Source organism: Sceloporus occidentalis, unplaced genomic scaffold (assembly GCF_023333645.1).
Source record: "Sceloporus occidentalis isolate IW3139 unplaced genomic scaffold, rSceOcc1.0.p SCAF_4, whole genome shotgun sequence".
Lineage (NCBI taxonomy): Eukaryota > Metazoa > Chordata > Lepidosauria > Squamata > Phrynosomatidae > Sceloporus > Sceloporus occidentalis.
Window position 1 is genome coordinate 203,599,656 of NW_028316984.1, and position 16,448 is coordinate 203,616,103.

The following is a 16,448-nucleotide window of genomic DNA, read 5'->3' on the forward strand; positions in this document are numbered from 1 at the left end:
CTGGCATCTTTAGAGAATGCTTGCCTGGAAAAAGTTGGGTCTATATATCCTGTGTGAGCCTGGGAATGCAGGAGTGATTTGCATGTGTCTTGTTCTATGTTGATGGCCGGCCTCAGGCTGGGAGGCTAATGCAAACGAGGATGAGTGTCTGCTAATTGGTGATCATGATCTGCTGGGAAAACCCCTGACTCTGAATGGCTTCCCATTTGCATTTGCTGAGTCCTTATTTTGCTGTTCCTCAGGACTGGTAGCCAAATTTTGTTCACTTTAAGGGTTTCTTCTTTCCGGTTGAAATTGTCCAGGTGTTTGTGGATTTCAATGGTTTCCCTGTGCATCCTGACATGGTAGTGGTTGGCATGGTCCAGAACTTCGGTGCTTTCAAACAGTATTTTATGCCCAGGATGGTTTGTGGCATGTTCTGCTAATGCTGATTTTTCTGGCTGGCCCAGTCTGCAGTGCCTCTTGTGTTCCTTGATCCTTGTTTGCACACTGCATTTGGTGGTCCCTATAGAGACTTGTCCGCAGCTGCATGGTATGCGCTAAACTCTTCCTGCGGCTGTGAGAGGGTCTCTCTGGTCCTTGGCTGAGCAAAGCATTTGCTGGATTTTCTTCATCAGTTTGTAAACCATTTGAAGGTTATGCTTCCTCACCACTTTGCCTGTTCTGTCTGTGACTCCTTGGATGTATGGTAAAAATACCTTCCCTTTGGGTGGCTGCTTGTCTTCATTCCTCTGGGTTTTCCTGGGCCTGGCAGCCCTTCTGACGTCTGAGCTGGAATAACCATTGGCCTGTAGAGCCCGGTCCAAGTGCTTCAGTTCATCTTCCAAGAAGTAGGGTTCGCAGATGCGTTTTGCCCAGTCTACCAGTGTTTTGATTGTGCTTCTTTTTTGTCCTGGGTGATGGTTGGAGTTCTTGTGCAGGTATCGGTCTGTATGTGTGGGTCTTCGGTATACTGTGTGACCCAAGTGTAGGTTCGGTTTGCGGATGACTAGGACATCCAAAAATGGCAGTGTTCCTTCCTTTTCTTTTTCCATAGTGAATTGGATGTTGGGGGTGGATGTTGTTCAGATGGTTCAGGAATACAGCCAGGTCTTCTTCTCCATGGCTCCAGATGGTGAAAGTGTCATCCACGTATCGGAACCAAGTTGTGGGCTTTCTCGCTGCTGTTTCCAGGGCTTGCTTTTCAAAGTGTTGCATGTTAACGTTTGCTATCACCGGGCTTAGAGGGCTCCCCATTGCTACCCCATCTCTCTGTTTGTAGAATTGATTGTCCCACTGGAAATAGCTTGTGGTGATGTCTTCTGGAAAAATCTGTTGGATAAGTGTCATGGTGTCCATTATGGGGACTTTGGTGAACAGGGAGACCCCATCAAAGCTGATTAATTAATATGTCTCCAGGTTTTAGTTCAAGGTTATTGATTTTTCCTACGAAGTGAGCTGAGTCCTTGATGTAGTGGGAGTTCTGCCTTATATGGGTTTGTAATTGTGTGGCCAGAAACTTGGCCAAGTCATATGTGGAGGATCCAGTTGCACTCACTATGGGTCGGAGTGGAATGGAATCCTTGTGGATCTTGGGAAGTCCATAGAGTCTTGGTGGGAGAGCCTCAGATTTGCACAAACTAAAACCTGGGAATGGGTAGCTTGTAGACATTGAAGAAGGATTGTTGCTGAGACAGGGAGTTATGTCCTTTATAGATGCTGCTCTTATACCTGTTTCAGTTCACCTGTTCCTAGGATAGCTGTCCATGAGGATGCTCAGTACTCCCTCCAGTTGTTTCAGAATATGACTGGGGAGTTCACTGTTATAATGGATGTTATGGCAGACGGTGAGTGAAGGGGCATTGAAACGCTAGGTGAACTGGATGCCTGTTTATAGAAAGAGAAGCGGACTGGATACAGGATACAGATATAAGTTAGGATACTGTTTCTTAGCAGACCAAGGCGAGAGTGTTCTAGGGTTTAAACAAATGAATGGTGTCTGCTAAACAAATAAGAGAGTCAGCCCAGGGCAAAAGAAAACCCTGGGAAAGGGGAGAATGGGGGAGACAGCCAGGTGGGGGGCTCCCTATCGCTGGGAGAAGGGGGACATGGGGATCGCTCTGGAAATCTAGACATTTTCTTTTGGGGGGTGCCTTTAAGAGTCCTTTGTGGCACCCTCTCCCTGGTTTTCCTGGGCAAGTTTCATCAGCGGAGGTTTGCCATTGACATCCCCTGAGGCTGAGAGAATGTGACTTGCCCAAAATCAGCCAGTGTGTTTCTTGCCTGAGCAGGGATTCGAACCCTGGTCTCCTGAGCCATAGTCCCATATTTGATTTAGATTTCCTGCATGGCAATGGGTTGGACTGGATGGCCCTTGCGGTCTCTTCCAACTCTATGATTTTATGATTCTATGAAATCCTGTGAATAAGTGGAGTTTAAATCCTGGGAATATCCTGTAAGAGTGGGATGGTTTTCAGACATTTCAAGCTGTTATGACATCAACCCAACATTAACCCATGCAGAAAGCCATTAAATCACTCTGCCTTTTAACTTTGGGATTCTCCTGAAGGTCCAAAGCGGTGCAATTTTGCCACTTTCTGCCTGGGTTAATGTCCCTTTAGTTCCCAATTCTTGTGACGTCGCCTCAGAAGAATCCTTCTCTTGCAGCATATTCCCAGGTTTAAACCCCGTTCATCCATGGGATTTGGGCACTTCCCTCCGTGTGATAAACTCCTGGGAGGCTTTGAGAGATCCCTTTTCTTTTATAGACTGAGTTTAGACCTTTAATATTCCCAGAACACACTTGCACTGTTTTTTCATAATTACTTATTTTTACTTATAATTATGAGTATTTTTCATATACTCATAATTAATACTTAGATTTACACTAATATTTGAAAGTTGGGATTAAGCTAGAAAAGAGTAAGAGGAAATACAGCAAGAGAAGCGGATGTATATTAGCTACGAACAGGTTTAGTTAGGAATCTCATCACTTTGTCAAAGCGCTTCTCTTAAACTGTTTGCTTCTTCTCCATTTTCTTCACATTCCTCGCTGTCTATTTTATTTTTGAGCTCTTCCTTCTGTTCAGAGTCTTTTTAAATAGCTTTTTCCCTTCATTGGGAATAAACTTGTTTCCTTTATTTATCGCCTCTTCTTCTTTACTTTGATGATCCATTCTCTGTTTGTTTTTCTACTATTCCTTGCTCTTCTTTCTTTGAAATCTTTTAATGAACTCTTCCTCTTTGGCTTTTGTATTGATTCTATACCTTCTTGTTTATAATGCCTTTGATATGATCCCACGAATATTGAATGTTATTTCGGTAACAAGAACATCAATTGTCTATAAGCCTTTCAGAATAGCTCCAGGCTCATGCTCCCATTGTGGCCTCCTAGGACTCCTAGGCCCCTTTCACAGATCCCTGCCCCAATCGCAAATAGGGTTGCCATAAGTCAGGACCACCAAACCGGGACAAATGTAGGACAACATTTTCAAATGTAGGACACTTTTTTTTTTTTAATGGAGGACACACGCAAAAAAATTGATGATTTTTTAAAAATGTTAATATAAATGCATGTTTCTTAGGCATGATCAAAATGGAGGACATTTGGCATTATTCCTAGACAGATGGCAGAAATGTGCTTCCCTTTCTGGCCAAAAACCAGAAGAAGAGGAGGAAGAGTGGAAGAAGCAGAGGAGGAGGAAGAGGAGAAGAAGAAAAGGAGGAAGAAGAGGAGGAGGAAGAAGAAGGGGAGGAAGAGGGGAAGAAGAGGATGAGGAGGAGAAGAAGAGATGGAGAAGAAGAGGAGGAGGAAGAAGATGAAGAAGAAGGGGAGGAAGAGGAGGAGGAGAGGAGGAAGAAGATGAAGAAGAAGAAGAGGAAGGGGAGGAAGAAGATGGCTCCTTTTCATCCTGGAGAGAAGTGACCAGTGGGGTCCCACAGGGCTCTGTCCTGGGCCCAGGGCTATTCAACATCTTTATCAATGACCTGGATGACAGAATTGGGAGCATACTTATCAAATTTGCAGATGACACCAAATTAGGGGGAATAGCTAATACCCCAGAGGACAGGATCAAGATTCAAAATGACCTGAATAGACTAGAAAGCTGGGCCAAAGCTAACAAAATGAAATTCAACACAGAGAAATGTAAGGAACTGCACTTAGGGCGGAAAAATAAAATGCACAGATATAGGATTATGGGGGACACCTGGCTGAATGAAAACCTCTCTTAAGGAGACTTATCCGTGTGAAAGGGATCTAGGAGTCCTAGTAGACCACAAGTTGAACATGAGTCAACAGTGCGATGCGGCAGCTAACAAGGCCAATGTGATTTTAGGCTGCATCAATAAAAGTATAGTGTCTAGATCAAGAGAAGTAATAGTGCCACTGTATTCTGCCTTGGTCAGGCCCCATCTAGAATACTGTGTCCAGTTCTGGGCGCCACAATTCAGAAAGGACATTGAGAAACTGGAGCCATGTGTCCAAAGGAGGGCGACAAAAATGGTGAAAGGTGTGGAAGCCATGAAGCCCTATGAGGAATATCTTAGAGAGCTGGGGATGTTTAGCCTAGAGAAGAGAAGGTTAAGAGGTGATATGATAGCCCTGTTTAAATATTTGAAAGGATGTCATATTGAGAAGGGAGCAAGTTTGTTTTCTTCTGCTCCAGAGAACAGAACCCGGAGCAATGGATGCAAGCTACAGGAAAAGAGATCCCACCTGAACATTAGGAGGAACTTCCTGACAGTAAGGGCTGTTCGACAGTGGAATGCACTCCTTCCTCGGAGGGTGATAGAGTCTCCTTCCTTGGAGGTCTTTAAACAGAGGCTGGATGGCCATCTGTCGGGGATGCTTTGATGGAGAGTTCCTGCATGGCAGAAGGGGGCTGGACTGGATGGCCCTTGGGGTCTCTTCCAACTCTATGATTCTGTGATTCTATGATTCTAATAGGAGGAGGAGAGGAGGCAGAAGAAGAGGAGGAGGAGAAAGAAGAGGAAAGGCTCTTTCCCCTGCCTGGCCGCCTCCGTCGCTGGCGGAGGAAACCAGGCAGGGGAAAGGGGCCTCGCTGAGAGGGATGGTCAGATAGGGCTTGATGGTCAACCAATCAGAAGAGAGTTGGTGCCAGCCAGCCAATCACAGTGAAGGCTGGAAAAGATAAAAGGCCTGTTGCTGAGAGGGATGGTCAGATAAGGCTTGATAGTCAACCAATCAGGAGAGAGCTGGTGCCAGCCAGCCAATCACAGTGAAGGCTGGAAAAGATAAAAGGCCTGTTGCTGAGAGGGATGGTCAGATAAGGCTTGATAGTCAACCAATCAGGAGAGAGCTGGTGCCAGCCAGCCAATCACAGTGAAGGCTGGAAAAGATAAAAGGCCTGTTGCTGAGAGGGATGGTCAGATAAGGCTTGATAGTCAACCAATCAGGAGAGAGCTGGTGCCAGCCAGCCAATCACAGTGAAGGCTGGAAAAGATAAAAGGCCTGTTGCTGAGAGGGATGGTCAGATAAGGCTTGATAGTCAACCAATCAGGAGAGAGCTGGTGCCAGCCAGCCAATCACAGTGAAGGCTGGAAAAGATAAAAGGCCTGTTGCTGAGAGGGATGGTCAGATAGGGCTTGGCAGTTGGAGCAGAAGGACCTGGCAGTGTCCAAAGGGGGGCAGATTTTGTGAGGGAGTCTTAGGGCTCAGGTCCAGAGAAAGGCCTTAGAGCCTGAAAGGAGACTCTGAGTGAGAGAGATTTATTCAGGAGTTAACCTGAGGGTTATAATTGCTCTGAGGACAGAGAGAGCAGTTTGATGTAAGAAAGAAACTTTAACATATAAGAACAAAGAGAACAAACAACAGAAATTGCTTGTTTGCAATTATCCCAATAGCTTTTGTTAAAACCATTTTATAATATATTTCTGATGTTGTTTTAGGAAAGCCTTGTCTATGTCTTGACTGGGATCCACTTTACCATTATAAACCCCCTTTTGAAGGGATTTTTCAAAAGGGGTTTCTTTTGCTTTGGGACAGGAGTGGGATAAAAAGGTGTCATCAAAAGTCTCCTTTGGGGAAATGTGTTTGTAAATGTCTGAGTTGTTGGCGTGTGCCTTCAACTTATTTCTGACTTACGGCGACCCTAAAGTGAAACTATTGCAGGGTTTTCTGGGTAGGTTTCTTCAGAAGGGGTTTGCCATTGCCTTCTCTGAGGCTGAGAGAGTGCGACTTGAGGAAGGCCACCCAAAGGTTTCATGACTGAGCTGGAATTTGAACCCTGGTCTCCACAGTCATGGTCCAGGGCTCAAACCACTAGGCTCCATGTTCTCCGTAACTGGGAACAAGGCCTGTGGGTTATTGTTATTGAGCTTTATCCAGTCCTGGAGCCAAGTGATAACCCTGGCTTGGAAATAAATAATATAATGCCAAGTCTGGAAGACCACAAACGCCGTTTTTCTTCTGGTCAGTTAGAGTTTTCCATCTAGTCCTTGGCTTTTTCCCTTCCCAGATAAGCTGTTTTATCTCTTTAGTGCCTGTAAAGAGATTTTATAAAAGAGATTTTTGCTGCTGGAGAAGGCTCAGATGCCAGAGGATGAATCTTAGAATCGTAGAAGCATAGAATCGTAGAATTGGAAGAGACCCCAGGGGCCATCCAGTCCAACCCCATTCTGCCATGCAGGAAATCCAAATCAAAGCATCCCCGACAGATGACCATCCAGCCTCTGTTTGAAGACCTCTAAGGAAGGAGACTCCAGGAAGGAGTGTGTTCTACTGTCAAACAGCCCTTACTCTCAGGAAGTTCCTCCTAATGTTGAGGTGGAATCTCTTTTCCTGGAGCTTGCATCCATTGTTCCATCGGGTCCTAGTCTCTGGAGCAGCAGAAAACAAGTTCGCTCCCTCCTCAATATGGCATTCCTTCAAGTATTTAAACAGGGCTATTATGTCACCTCTTAACCTTCTCTTCTCCAGGCTAAACATCCCCAGCTCTCTAAGATATTCCTCATAGGGCTTCATAGTTTCCAGACCCTTCACCATTTTAGTCGCCCTCCTTTGGACACATGGCTCCAGTTTCTCAATGTCCTTTTTGAATTGTGGTGCCCAGAACTGGACACAGTATTCCATGTGGGGCCTGACCAAAGCAGAATAGAGTGGCACTATTATTATTATTGTTGTTATTATTATTATTATTATTAACGTTTATTTATAAACTGCTGTAAATTTACACAGTGCTGTACATACAATCTTTTTAATTAGATGGTTCCCTGCCCTCAGGCTTACAATCTAAGAAGACAGGACACAAAAGGAGAAGGGAGTGGTGGTGGGGAATGGGATCAGGTCCAGCAGTTCTTCTCCACCTCCGAGGCCTGGACCAAGGCAGATGGACTGGAGGAAGGGCTTGGCTTCTTAATGGATGGTTAAAAGGAGGCTTCCTGGGTCAGAGAGGGGCTCGCCTCTGGGAATGCTTCTCTAAACCATATAGTCTTTAACTCAGTTTTGAAACTGGGTAGAGAAGTGATGAGGTGAGCATGTGGGGGAAGAAGGTTCCAGGAGTAAGGGGCAGCAAGTGAGAAGGGACGAATTGGGGAGGGGGCAGTGTTAGTCCTACACTGTGACAGGAGACCCTGACTACCAGAGCGGAGGGTGCGAGTAGGAATGTAAGGAGAAAGAAGGTCAGATAAGTAAGGAGGAGCCAGTCCATGGAGGGCTTTGAAAGTCAATAACAAAAGCTTGTACCAGATGCGGAAGGGGAAGGGGAGCCAATGAAGGGAGGAGAAACATGGTCAAAGCAGCGAGCGGATGTGACAATACGGGCAGCTGAATACTGGACAGAGATTAAAGGATGGAGGTGTGAAAGAGGAAGTCCTGTCAGAAGGAGGTTACAATAATCTAGTCGCGAAACCACTAGGGCATGGACCAGAGTCTTGATCTAGAAACTTGTACCCATCCAAAAACTACATCCATTTTGTCTGTGGGGGAGGTGGGCAGGCAGACTTTCTCCATGGGGGTGAATGCGGAGGAGTAAGAGGGCAGACCCACCTGCCCTTTCTGCCTGAGGCCAAAGGGAGAAGACTAGCCATCCCCATCTTCCCTTTCGGTCTTCCTCCAGCCCTGGCCACAGGGCAAGGCCCCTCTGAATCCCACGGAAGAGGAGGAATAACCCCCAAGACCCCTGACTTTGTCTTCCAGGGGGGCTCCGAGGGGCTCCTTTCCCAAAGACCTCCAGATCCCACCCCCATTTTGAGAAAGACCCTCCAAGAGGCCAAGGAGGTCAACTCCCTTCTTGAGACCCAAAGCACCAAGAAAAGTCTCCAGGGATGGTCTGGGAAGGAGCAAAGCAGCTGGGAAAGGGGCCCATGGGACATTAGGGCCCTTCCTTTAAAATGTAGATGTTTTATTAGAGATGTTAATGTAAGGAACTGAACATGGATGTCATTTATGGTAAATGTAATCTATCACTCATCTGTTGGGAGGGGTGAGAGCATGGAATGCTGGGAGTGTTTGAATGGGATTCTGGTGGGTTTGACTGTTGGCCAGTTAGGAAGAACGGTTCCTTCTGGTTTTCTTGGTGGAGAAGGGAAGGTGGGTGCCCAGAGGCAGCTGGGGAGAAGAAGGATGGGGATGGGGGCAGCCAAATGGGGCCCATGTCTGGGAATGGAGAATGGGGAAGAGCCCCCTTTTGGGGTCAATGATGGGGGTCTGAGGGGTCTTCCATAGGGAGGGAGCCTTGGGGGTGAAAGCAAGGAAGCCCCCTTGTGAAGACACACCCAACTAAAGGTGGTGGCAGGTTTGGGTGTGCAACGCCGGTACCTTGGTGAGATCAAACTCTTCTACCCAAAAAAGGCTCTGAAGCTGAATGTAAAGTTCAAAAGGGGGGAAATTTAATTTAAAGGACAAAATAAAGAGTTTTCTCCTCCCCAGCTCTAAACAAAAGGTACTTTACAGTTTCAGCAATCTTCCGGATGTCATCTTTCTGGGTCTGATGTTAGTTTGCTCTCCTCACTCAATGGAGCTGGTGCAGGGTCTTTCAGCTCCTGAATTCTTTATTCACTTGTTGTTGGTAACTAATTCGGCTAATTTGGTAACTAAAATGGCTAAAGTATTTGGTAACTAAAATGGCTAACGTGTAAGAAATGCCCTTTCCGGCTGTCTGGGCCTCTTTGCCACCAAAATACAGCTCTCTGCCTGCTCACAGCAAAGATTGCTCCAAACTAAAAACTTCTAGCTAAAGCCGAGCATGTTGGGAAAGGGCAAACCAAACCTGGAAATAATGCAGGGGAAACCTACAGCTCCTCCCACAACTAATACAAAGAACTTTTTTACACTAAAATAATCTAAGGCCTGAACCAAAATGAAAGAAGATGCAGGGGAAAGTTTCAATCAGTCCTGGCAGGACATCACACCCCTTCTCTGCCCCCAAAAGGCATGGAGCTTCCGTGGCTGAAAGGCCTCATCTGCCCCTCGGGAGCCTTGAGCGGAGGCAAATGTAGAGTCATGGCTCTTGGGAAGGGGTCTCTGTGGGAAGAGATAGGGCTCTTTCTCCACTGCTTGCCTCAGGATACATCTGAAGCCCAGGGAGGGAGAGGGGGGTCCTGCTTCTGCTTCCTTCATCACATGCTGTTTATTTCCTTTAGACTGGAGTGGGCATCATCTGGAGCTCCAGGTATTGATTGACTGCAGCTCCCAACAGCCCCTTGGACATCATATAAATAAATGAGAGGTGCTAGGAGTTGTAGTCCAAGACCTGGAAGGCTGCAGGACATCCTACCTTCTTTAGGGCTAAATCTTGTGCATAATCCCATCTAGAGGAGATTTTGTTTTCCTGAGGATGAACGAAGAGCCTTTTGTTGTTCTTCTGTGGTGTCAGGTCGACTTCAGCCAAAGTGAACCTTAAGAATGAGAGACCTGCAAGAGCCTCTGTTATTAAAAGGCCGAACCAGGTCTTGCAAGCTCAACATTTGGGCTTCCTTGAGTCCATCCATCTTCAGTGCGTTCTTTGTCTTTTCCTGCCAACTTCCACTTTTTCAAGGAGTCCTGTCATCTCTCAGTGTGTCCAAAGTACGACAGCCTCTACTTAGTTATTTTGTCTTGTAGGGACAGGTTTCAGGTTTAATTTTGTCTCTGCACAATTGATTTTCCCTGTTGGTGATCCATGGAAGAATGTATCAATCTATTCACATGTAAAACCCCTCCATTTGCTCTTTCTGCAGGAGTGCACCTCTCCAAGATGGCCCCCAAAAGAAGGAGGAAAGGTGACGCTCTGGAAGAAACCACAGGAGAGACTACCTTGAAGAAGGTGAACGTTCACTCCCTCCTTTGGAATTCAGCCTTTGGGAGGGCTCTCAACATAGGATCCCCAACAGTTGATCCCAAGGGCAGAAGGATTTCCCTTCCTCCCGAAGTCCTCCTCCATCCTTCATTGGCGCATTTGACCCCTGCTTCCGTCCATCTTGTCCTTGCTTTCAATCCCAGGGAATCAGGGCCAGGGCTGGTGCTTCCTTCCAATGGTGGTCCCTCAGAGTCTGTCAGAATAACCTTCTCTATGCCTACGTTTGCCCTGAACCCAGGGATATGAGGCAGGGATGGTCTAGCACTTTGAGGGAGGGAGGCACTGACTCAGGAATCTGATTTTGAGGAATCATGAAAGGAGGTAATTCCTAATTATTTCATTTTTGGTTATCATAATTTTATTGTGAAGAATGGGAAAGGTCTGAGTTAGGGGCTAAAAGAATTTAAACATACAGGTTGGAGGTCCAAAACATCTGCTGATTTGGGTGAGTCTGCTCTAGGTTTATTTGGGTTTGTAGTGTAGATTGGGAAGACGCATGTGGTACTTTTCCCATGTGCTAAACAATGTCTCCCTTCACATGAGAAATGTAGTTCATCAGGAAGCCAGGCTTTACTTTATATTTTCCCCCATACACTATATGTCAAGAATCACTGAGTTCAGGAAAAGAGATATTCAATAACTCTTAAATATTCAGACATAGCACTCTCCATTTGTATTCTGAATAATAATATCTGGGATGCACCATGTGCTTTCTTCCCCTTTTGCTCAGTCCTTCTCTGGATGAGGGCTTCTTTGTGTTTCAGATGGCTTTTAAAGATGTGGCAGTGTACTTCAACCAAGAGGAATGGCAACTGCTGGACCCAAAGCAGAGAGCATTGTATGAAGTGGTGATGATGGAGAACTATGAGAACGTGTCCTCTTTGGGTAAGGAACCTGAATCCATGGCCCTTCCTATGAAGACAGAGGGTTCTTCCATTCAAATGGAAATGTCATAGCACTATCATTCCATTTTAATTGTCATAACAACATCTTGGGTAATCTTGGAATTTGTAGTTTAATGGGGCACTAGAGCTCTCCAGTTGATGATTGTAAATACCTCTTCTTCAGCCTTTCCTATGGATAATTTATATATTTATTGACCTAGTTATATCAACAAATGGTAGTGAAAGTTATTATTATTAGCCTTTATTTATAAAGCGCTGTAAATTTACACAGCGCTGTACATACAATCTTTTAGTCAGACGGTTCCCTGCCCTCAGGCTTACAATCTAAGAAGACACAACACAAAAGGAGAAGGGAGTGGTGGTGGGGAATGGGATCAGGTCCAGCAGTTCTTCTCCACCTCCGAGGCCTGGACCAAGGCAGATGGACTGGAGGAAGGGCTTGGCTTCTTAATGGATGGTTAAAAGGAGGCTTCCTGGGTCAGAGAGGGGCTCGCCTCTGGGAATGGTTCTCTAAACAATATCGTCTTTAACTCAGTTTTGAAACTGGGTAGAGAAGTGATGAGGTGAGCATGTGGGGGAAGAAGGTTCCAGGAGTAAGGGGCAGCAAGCGAGAAGGGACGAATTGGGGAGGGGGCAGTGTTAGTTCTACACTGTGACAGGAGACCTTGACTACAAGAGCGGAGGGTGCGAGAAGGAATGTAAGGAGAAAGAAGGTCAGATAAGTAAGGAGGGGCCAATCCATGGAGGGCTTTGAAAGTCAATAACAAAAGCTTGTACCGGATGCGGAAGGGGAAGGGGAGCCAATGAAGGGAGTTGAAAATAGGAGAAACATGGTCAAAGCAGCGAGCAGCTGAATGCTGGACAGAGATTAAAGGATGGAGGTGTGAAAGAGGAAGCCCTGTCAGAAGGAGGTTACAATAATCTAGTCGCAAAACCACTAGGGCATGGACCAGAGTCTTGGCAGTAGAGGCTGAGAGGAATGGACGGATCTTGGCAATGTTGTGGAGAAAGAATCTACAGGCCTTGGCGGTGGCCTGGATCTGGGGAATAAATGACAGAGAAGAGTCAAAAATGAAGCCAAGACTGCGGGCTTGATGAACCGGTTGAATAGAAATGTCGTCAACAGAAACAGAAAAGGAATAGTGAAGGGTGGGTTTAGGTGGAAAGACAAGAAGCTCAGTCTTAGATATGTTGAGCTTCAAGTGCCAAAGCCGCATCCACTGAGAGATGGCAGTAAGATAAGAAGAAACTTGCTGTTCAAGCCCCGTCGAAAGGTCAGGGGTGGAGAGATACAGCTGAGTGTCGTCAGCGTACAGATGATAGGAGAAACCAAAAGAACTGATGAGTTTACCTAGGGACAGTGTGTATAGAGAGAACAGAAGGGGACCCAAGACAGAGCCCTGGGGAACTCCAACAGATAGCGGAACAGAGGATGAAGTCTGAACACCCGTGACCACTGCAAAAGATCTATCTGACAAGTAAGATTTAAACCAGTCGAGAGCAGAGTCGGAGAACCCAAGGTCAGAAAGTAAATCAACCAGGAGACAGTGATCAACAGTGTCAAAGGCTGCAGACAAATCAAGAAGAATGAGAATAGAGGCCGTTTACCTTGGCCCGCAAGAGATCCTTTGAGATCTTGGTTAGGGCTGTCTCTGTAGAGTGCCATGGGCGGAAGGCAGACTGGAAAGGGTCTAGGATGGAGTTGGCTTCAAGAAACTTAATACCCGTTCTAGGACCTTAGAAAGAAAAGGAAGAAGAGAAATTGGATGATAGCTGGACAAAGAAGAGGGGTCAAGAGAGGGTTTCTTCAGAACTGGGGAAATAAGAGCATGTTTGAAGTCCAAAGGGAAGGAACCCATAGAAAGAGAGAGATTAAAGATATAGAGGAGCGAGGGCAGAAGAGAAGGGGCTATAGAGATTAGGAGACGGGAGGGAATAGGATCAAGAGAACAGGTAGTAGTGTTTCTTTCCTGCACCATACTCTCTTTCCATGTGTGTTTCTGTGAGAGAGAATATGAAAAACAGAATGGCAGGGAAGACATACCGAAGGAGTGCAGATGGGCCTGAGAGCATTTGGGAAGAAATGGAAGGGGACCAGGCATCTGGAAGCGAGGGGGGCAAGGCAGGAGCAAAGTGGAGATAGTCCAGCTCTCTTTGGGAAGGAAGGGAACTCTGGGAAAGTCCATAAGAGAGCCAGAAGAGCTGCCTTGAGCATTGTGAGGCAGAAGCGAACCTAAAAAATCTTAGCAACTGGTTCATGCAAACTAGTGCCAAGCAGCTCAAGTCCTTCTTTTCAGACATTTAAAGGGGTTCTGTTTAGCAATTATGACTAATCTCTATGAAGTTAAGGAAAGGGGACACAGATACCCCACTATCTCTGAAGTTTCTTGTTCTAGTTGAGATTGCTTAGCTCCATTGTTGATTCCAGAGGGTCCTCTTCTCTTAATGCTGAGATGAGTCTTGTCTGTCTGTTTTTCTTTCTAGAAGAACATGAGCCATATCTGAGATTCGACACTGAAGAGAAACCACCCAAATGTCAGCAGTGTGGGAAAGCTTTTGCTCGCAAGTCAAGGCTTGAAAAACACCAGAGAATCCACACAGGAGAGAAACCTTACAGATGCCAGCAGTGTGGGAAATGCTTTGCTCATAAGTTAAATCTTGTGGTCCATGAGAGAATACACAAAGGAGAGAAGCCATATAAATGCCAGCAGTGTGGGAAATGCTTTGCTGTCAAATCAGTCCTTGTGGTCCATGAGAGAAGCCACACAGGAGAGAAACCTCACAGATGCCAGCAGTGTGGGAAAGCTTTTGCTCGCAAGTCAGTCCTTATGGTCCATGAGAGAATACACACAGGAGAGAAACCATATAAATGCCAGCAGTGTGGGAAAGCTTTTGCTCGCAAGTCAGTCCTTATGGTCCATGAGAGAATACACACAGGAGAGAAACCATATAAATGCCAGCAGTGTGGGAGAGGTTTTGCTCGCAAGTCAAGGCTTGAAAGACACAAGAGAGTCCACACAGGAGAGAAACCATTCAAATGCCAGCAGTGTGGGAAATCCTTTGCTCAGAGGTCCCACCTTGTGGTCCATGAGACAGTCCACACAGGAGAGAAACCATTCAAATGCCAGCAGTGTGGGAAATGCTTTGCTCGCAAGTCAGTCCTTATGGTCCATCAGAGAGTCCACACAAGAGAGAAACCTTATAGATGCCAGCAGTGTGGGAAATGCTTTGCTCATAAGTTAAATCTTGTGGTCCATGAGAGAATACACAAAGGAGAGAAACCATATAAATGCCAGCAGTGTGGGAAATGCTTTGCTAACAAGTCATATCTTGTGGTCCATGAGAGAGGCCACACAGGAGAGAAACCTTATGGATGCCAGCAGTGTGGGAAAGGCTTTGCTAGGAAGTCACTCCTTATGGTCCATGAGAGAGGCCACACAGGAGAGAAACCTCACACATGCCAGCAGTGTGGGAATAGCTTTGCTCGCAAGTCCCACCTTGTGTCACATCAGAGAGGCCACACAGGAGAGAAACCATTCAAATGCTATGAATGTGACAAGTCTTTTCCTTCAGGTGCCAGCCTTACAAAGCACCACAGCATTCATACAAGAGAGAAGCCATAGAAATGCAAAGACTGCAGGAAAGGTTTTTTCAAGAATTCACACCTTTTGAGGCATCATAAAATCCACACTAGAGAAAAAGTGTAGAAATTTGAGCCGTTGAAAAGCCTTTACAAAGTTTTGTAAAGCTTTAGTATAATCTTTTTATTCAGTGTTTGCTACAAAGTATTTGGTTTTAAAGTATCTTGCCCTTGCAGGAACAGTCAATAAAGCTTTGATTTATTTGGAGCATATTCTGTGTATTCTTCATTGTCTATCTAGAATCTGTGAAAGACAGCATCTATTATGGAGCATCAGTATTAGTATCAATGAGGTGCTGCTACAATTCAACCAGTTGTGGCCATGAAGAAGGATGCTGAAAATGCATCTCTGTCTCCTTTCTAGCCCTGCATTGACAACATGCGCTGACTCCCAAGTCAAACACTGATTTCCCCCTCTGTCCTCAGGACCTAAACCTGGGCTAGAAAGGGTCATGTAAAGGACCGGATGAGGGTAAACAAGTTGAAACTCAATCCAGACAAGACAGAGGTGCTCCTGGACAGTCGGAAGGCAGATCAGGGAATAGGGATCCAGGCTGTGTTAGATGGGGTCACACTCCCACAATTCAAAAAGGATGTTTAGAAGCTGGAGCGTGTCCAAAGGAGGGTCACTAAAATGGTGAAGGGTCTGGAAACCATGTCTTATGAGGAAAGACTTAAGCTGGGGATGTTTAGCCTAAATAAGATATGGTTCAGAGGAGATACAACAGCCCTGTTTAAGTATTTATGTTAGAGCAAGCTTGTTTTCTGCTACTCCAGAGAACAGGACCCAGAACAATGGATGAAAACTCCAGGAAAAGAGATTCCAGCTCAACATTAGGAGGACCTTCCTGACAGTAAGGGCTGTTCGACAGTGGAACAAACTCCATTGGAGTGTAGTGAGGTCTTTAAACTGAGGCTGGATGGCCATCTGTCGGGGATGCTTTGATTGAGATTTCCTGCATGGCAGAATGGGGTTGGACTGGATGGCCCTTGGGATCCAACTCTATGATTCTATGATTTAAAACTTGTGCGCCAACTGCACCTGTTCCTTGAGACGCCAGATCTGGCCTCGGTGGTACATGCCTTGGCTGCATCCCATTTGGACTAAGGTAACATAGGCGGGATACAGACTGCCCCTTTGGGGCGGCCTCAACCCGCCCCTTTCCCTGGCTGATCGGGGCCTCAGCTGCCATAGCAGCAGCCCCAGAGGCCCCGATCCACCGCTTTTCCAGGCCGCGGGGAAGTGGCAAAACCCCACTTCCCCGCGGCCTGGAAAGGGGTGTCCTTGGGGCTTCATGCCCCAAGGACACTCCAACAGCGGCGAGGAAAAAGAGAAAGGGGCCACTCAGCCCCTTTCTCTTTTGTGTTTTTGGCGCAGGTGTGTAAAGGCTGTGCCAGCGACGCAAACGAAGGAAGGAGCCACAGGTGCTCTGCAACAGGGTCAAGACGCAACAGCCATACCGTGCCGTTTGGACACGACATGGCCATTACGTCAAAATGGCGGCGCCCGTGTAGACAGGGCGCCGCCATTTTGTATGTACTCCATGTGTACTAGGGTTACAGGCGTCTAAAAGAGATGCCCCGAGGCAACCCTAGTATGTACGTAGGGATGCCATAACCCGGCGC

General features: G+C 46.3%; 1 protein-coding gene across 1 annotated transcript in view; it reads left to right on the top strand.

Annotated features, from left to right (window-relative positions):
- Window positions 1–14,949, top strand: part of LOC149315340 (uncharacterized) — a 31,961-nt gene extending 17,012 nt beyond the window's left edge. The window contains exons 3-5 of the mRNA XM_089522982.1: window positions 10,159–10,244; window positions 11,042–11,162; window positions 13,667–14,949. Coding sequence (XP_089379108.1) covers window positions 10,159–10,244; window positions 11,042–11,162; window positions 13,667–14,805 — 1,346 coding nt within the window. The 3' untranslated portion in view covers window positions 14,806–14,949. The remainder of the gene's footprint in view (window positions 1–10,158; window positions 10,245–11,041; window positions 11,163–13,666) is intronic.
- Window positions 14,950–16,448: the final 1,499 nt, after the last annotated feature.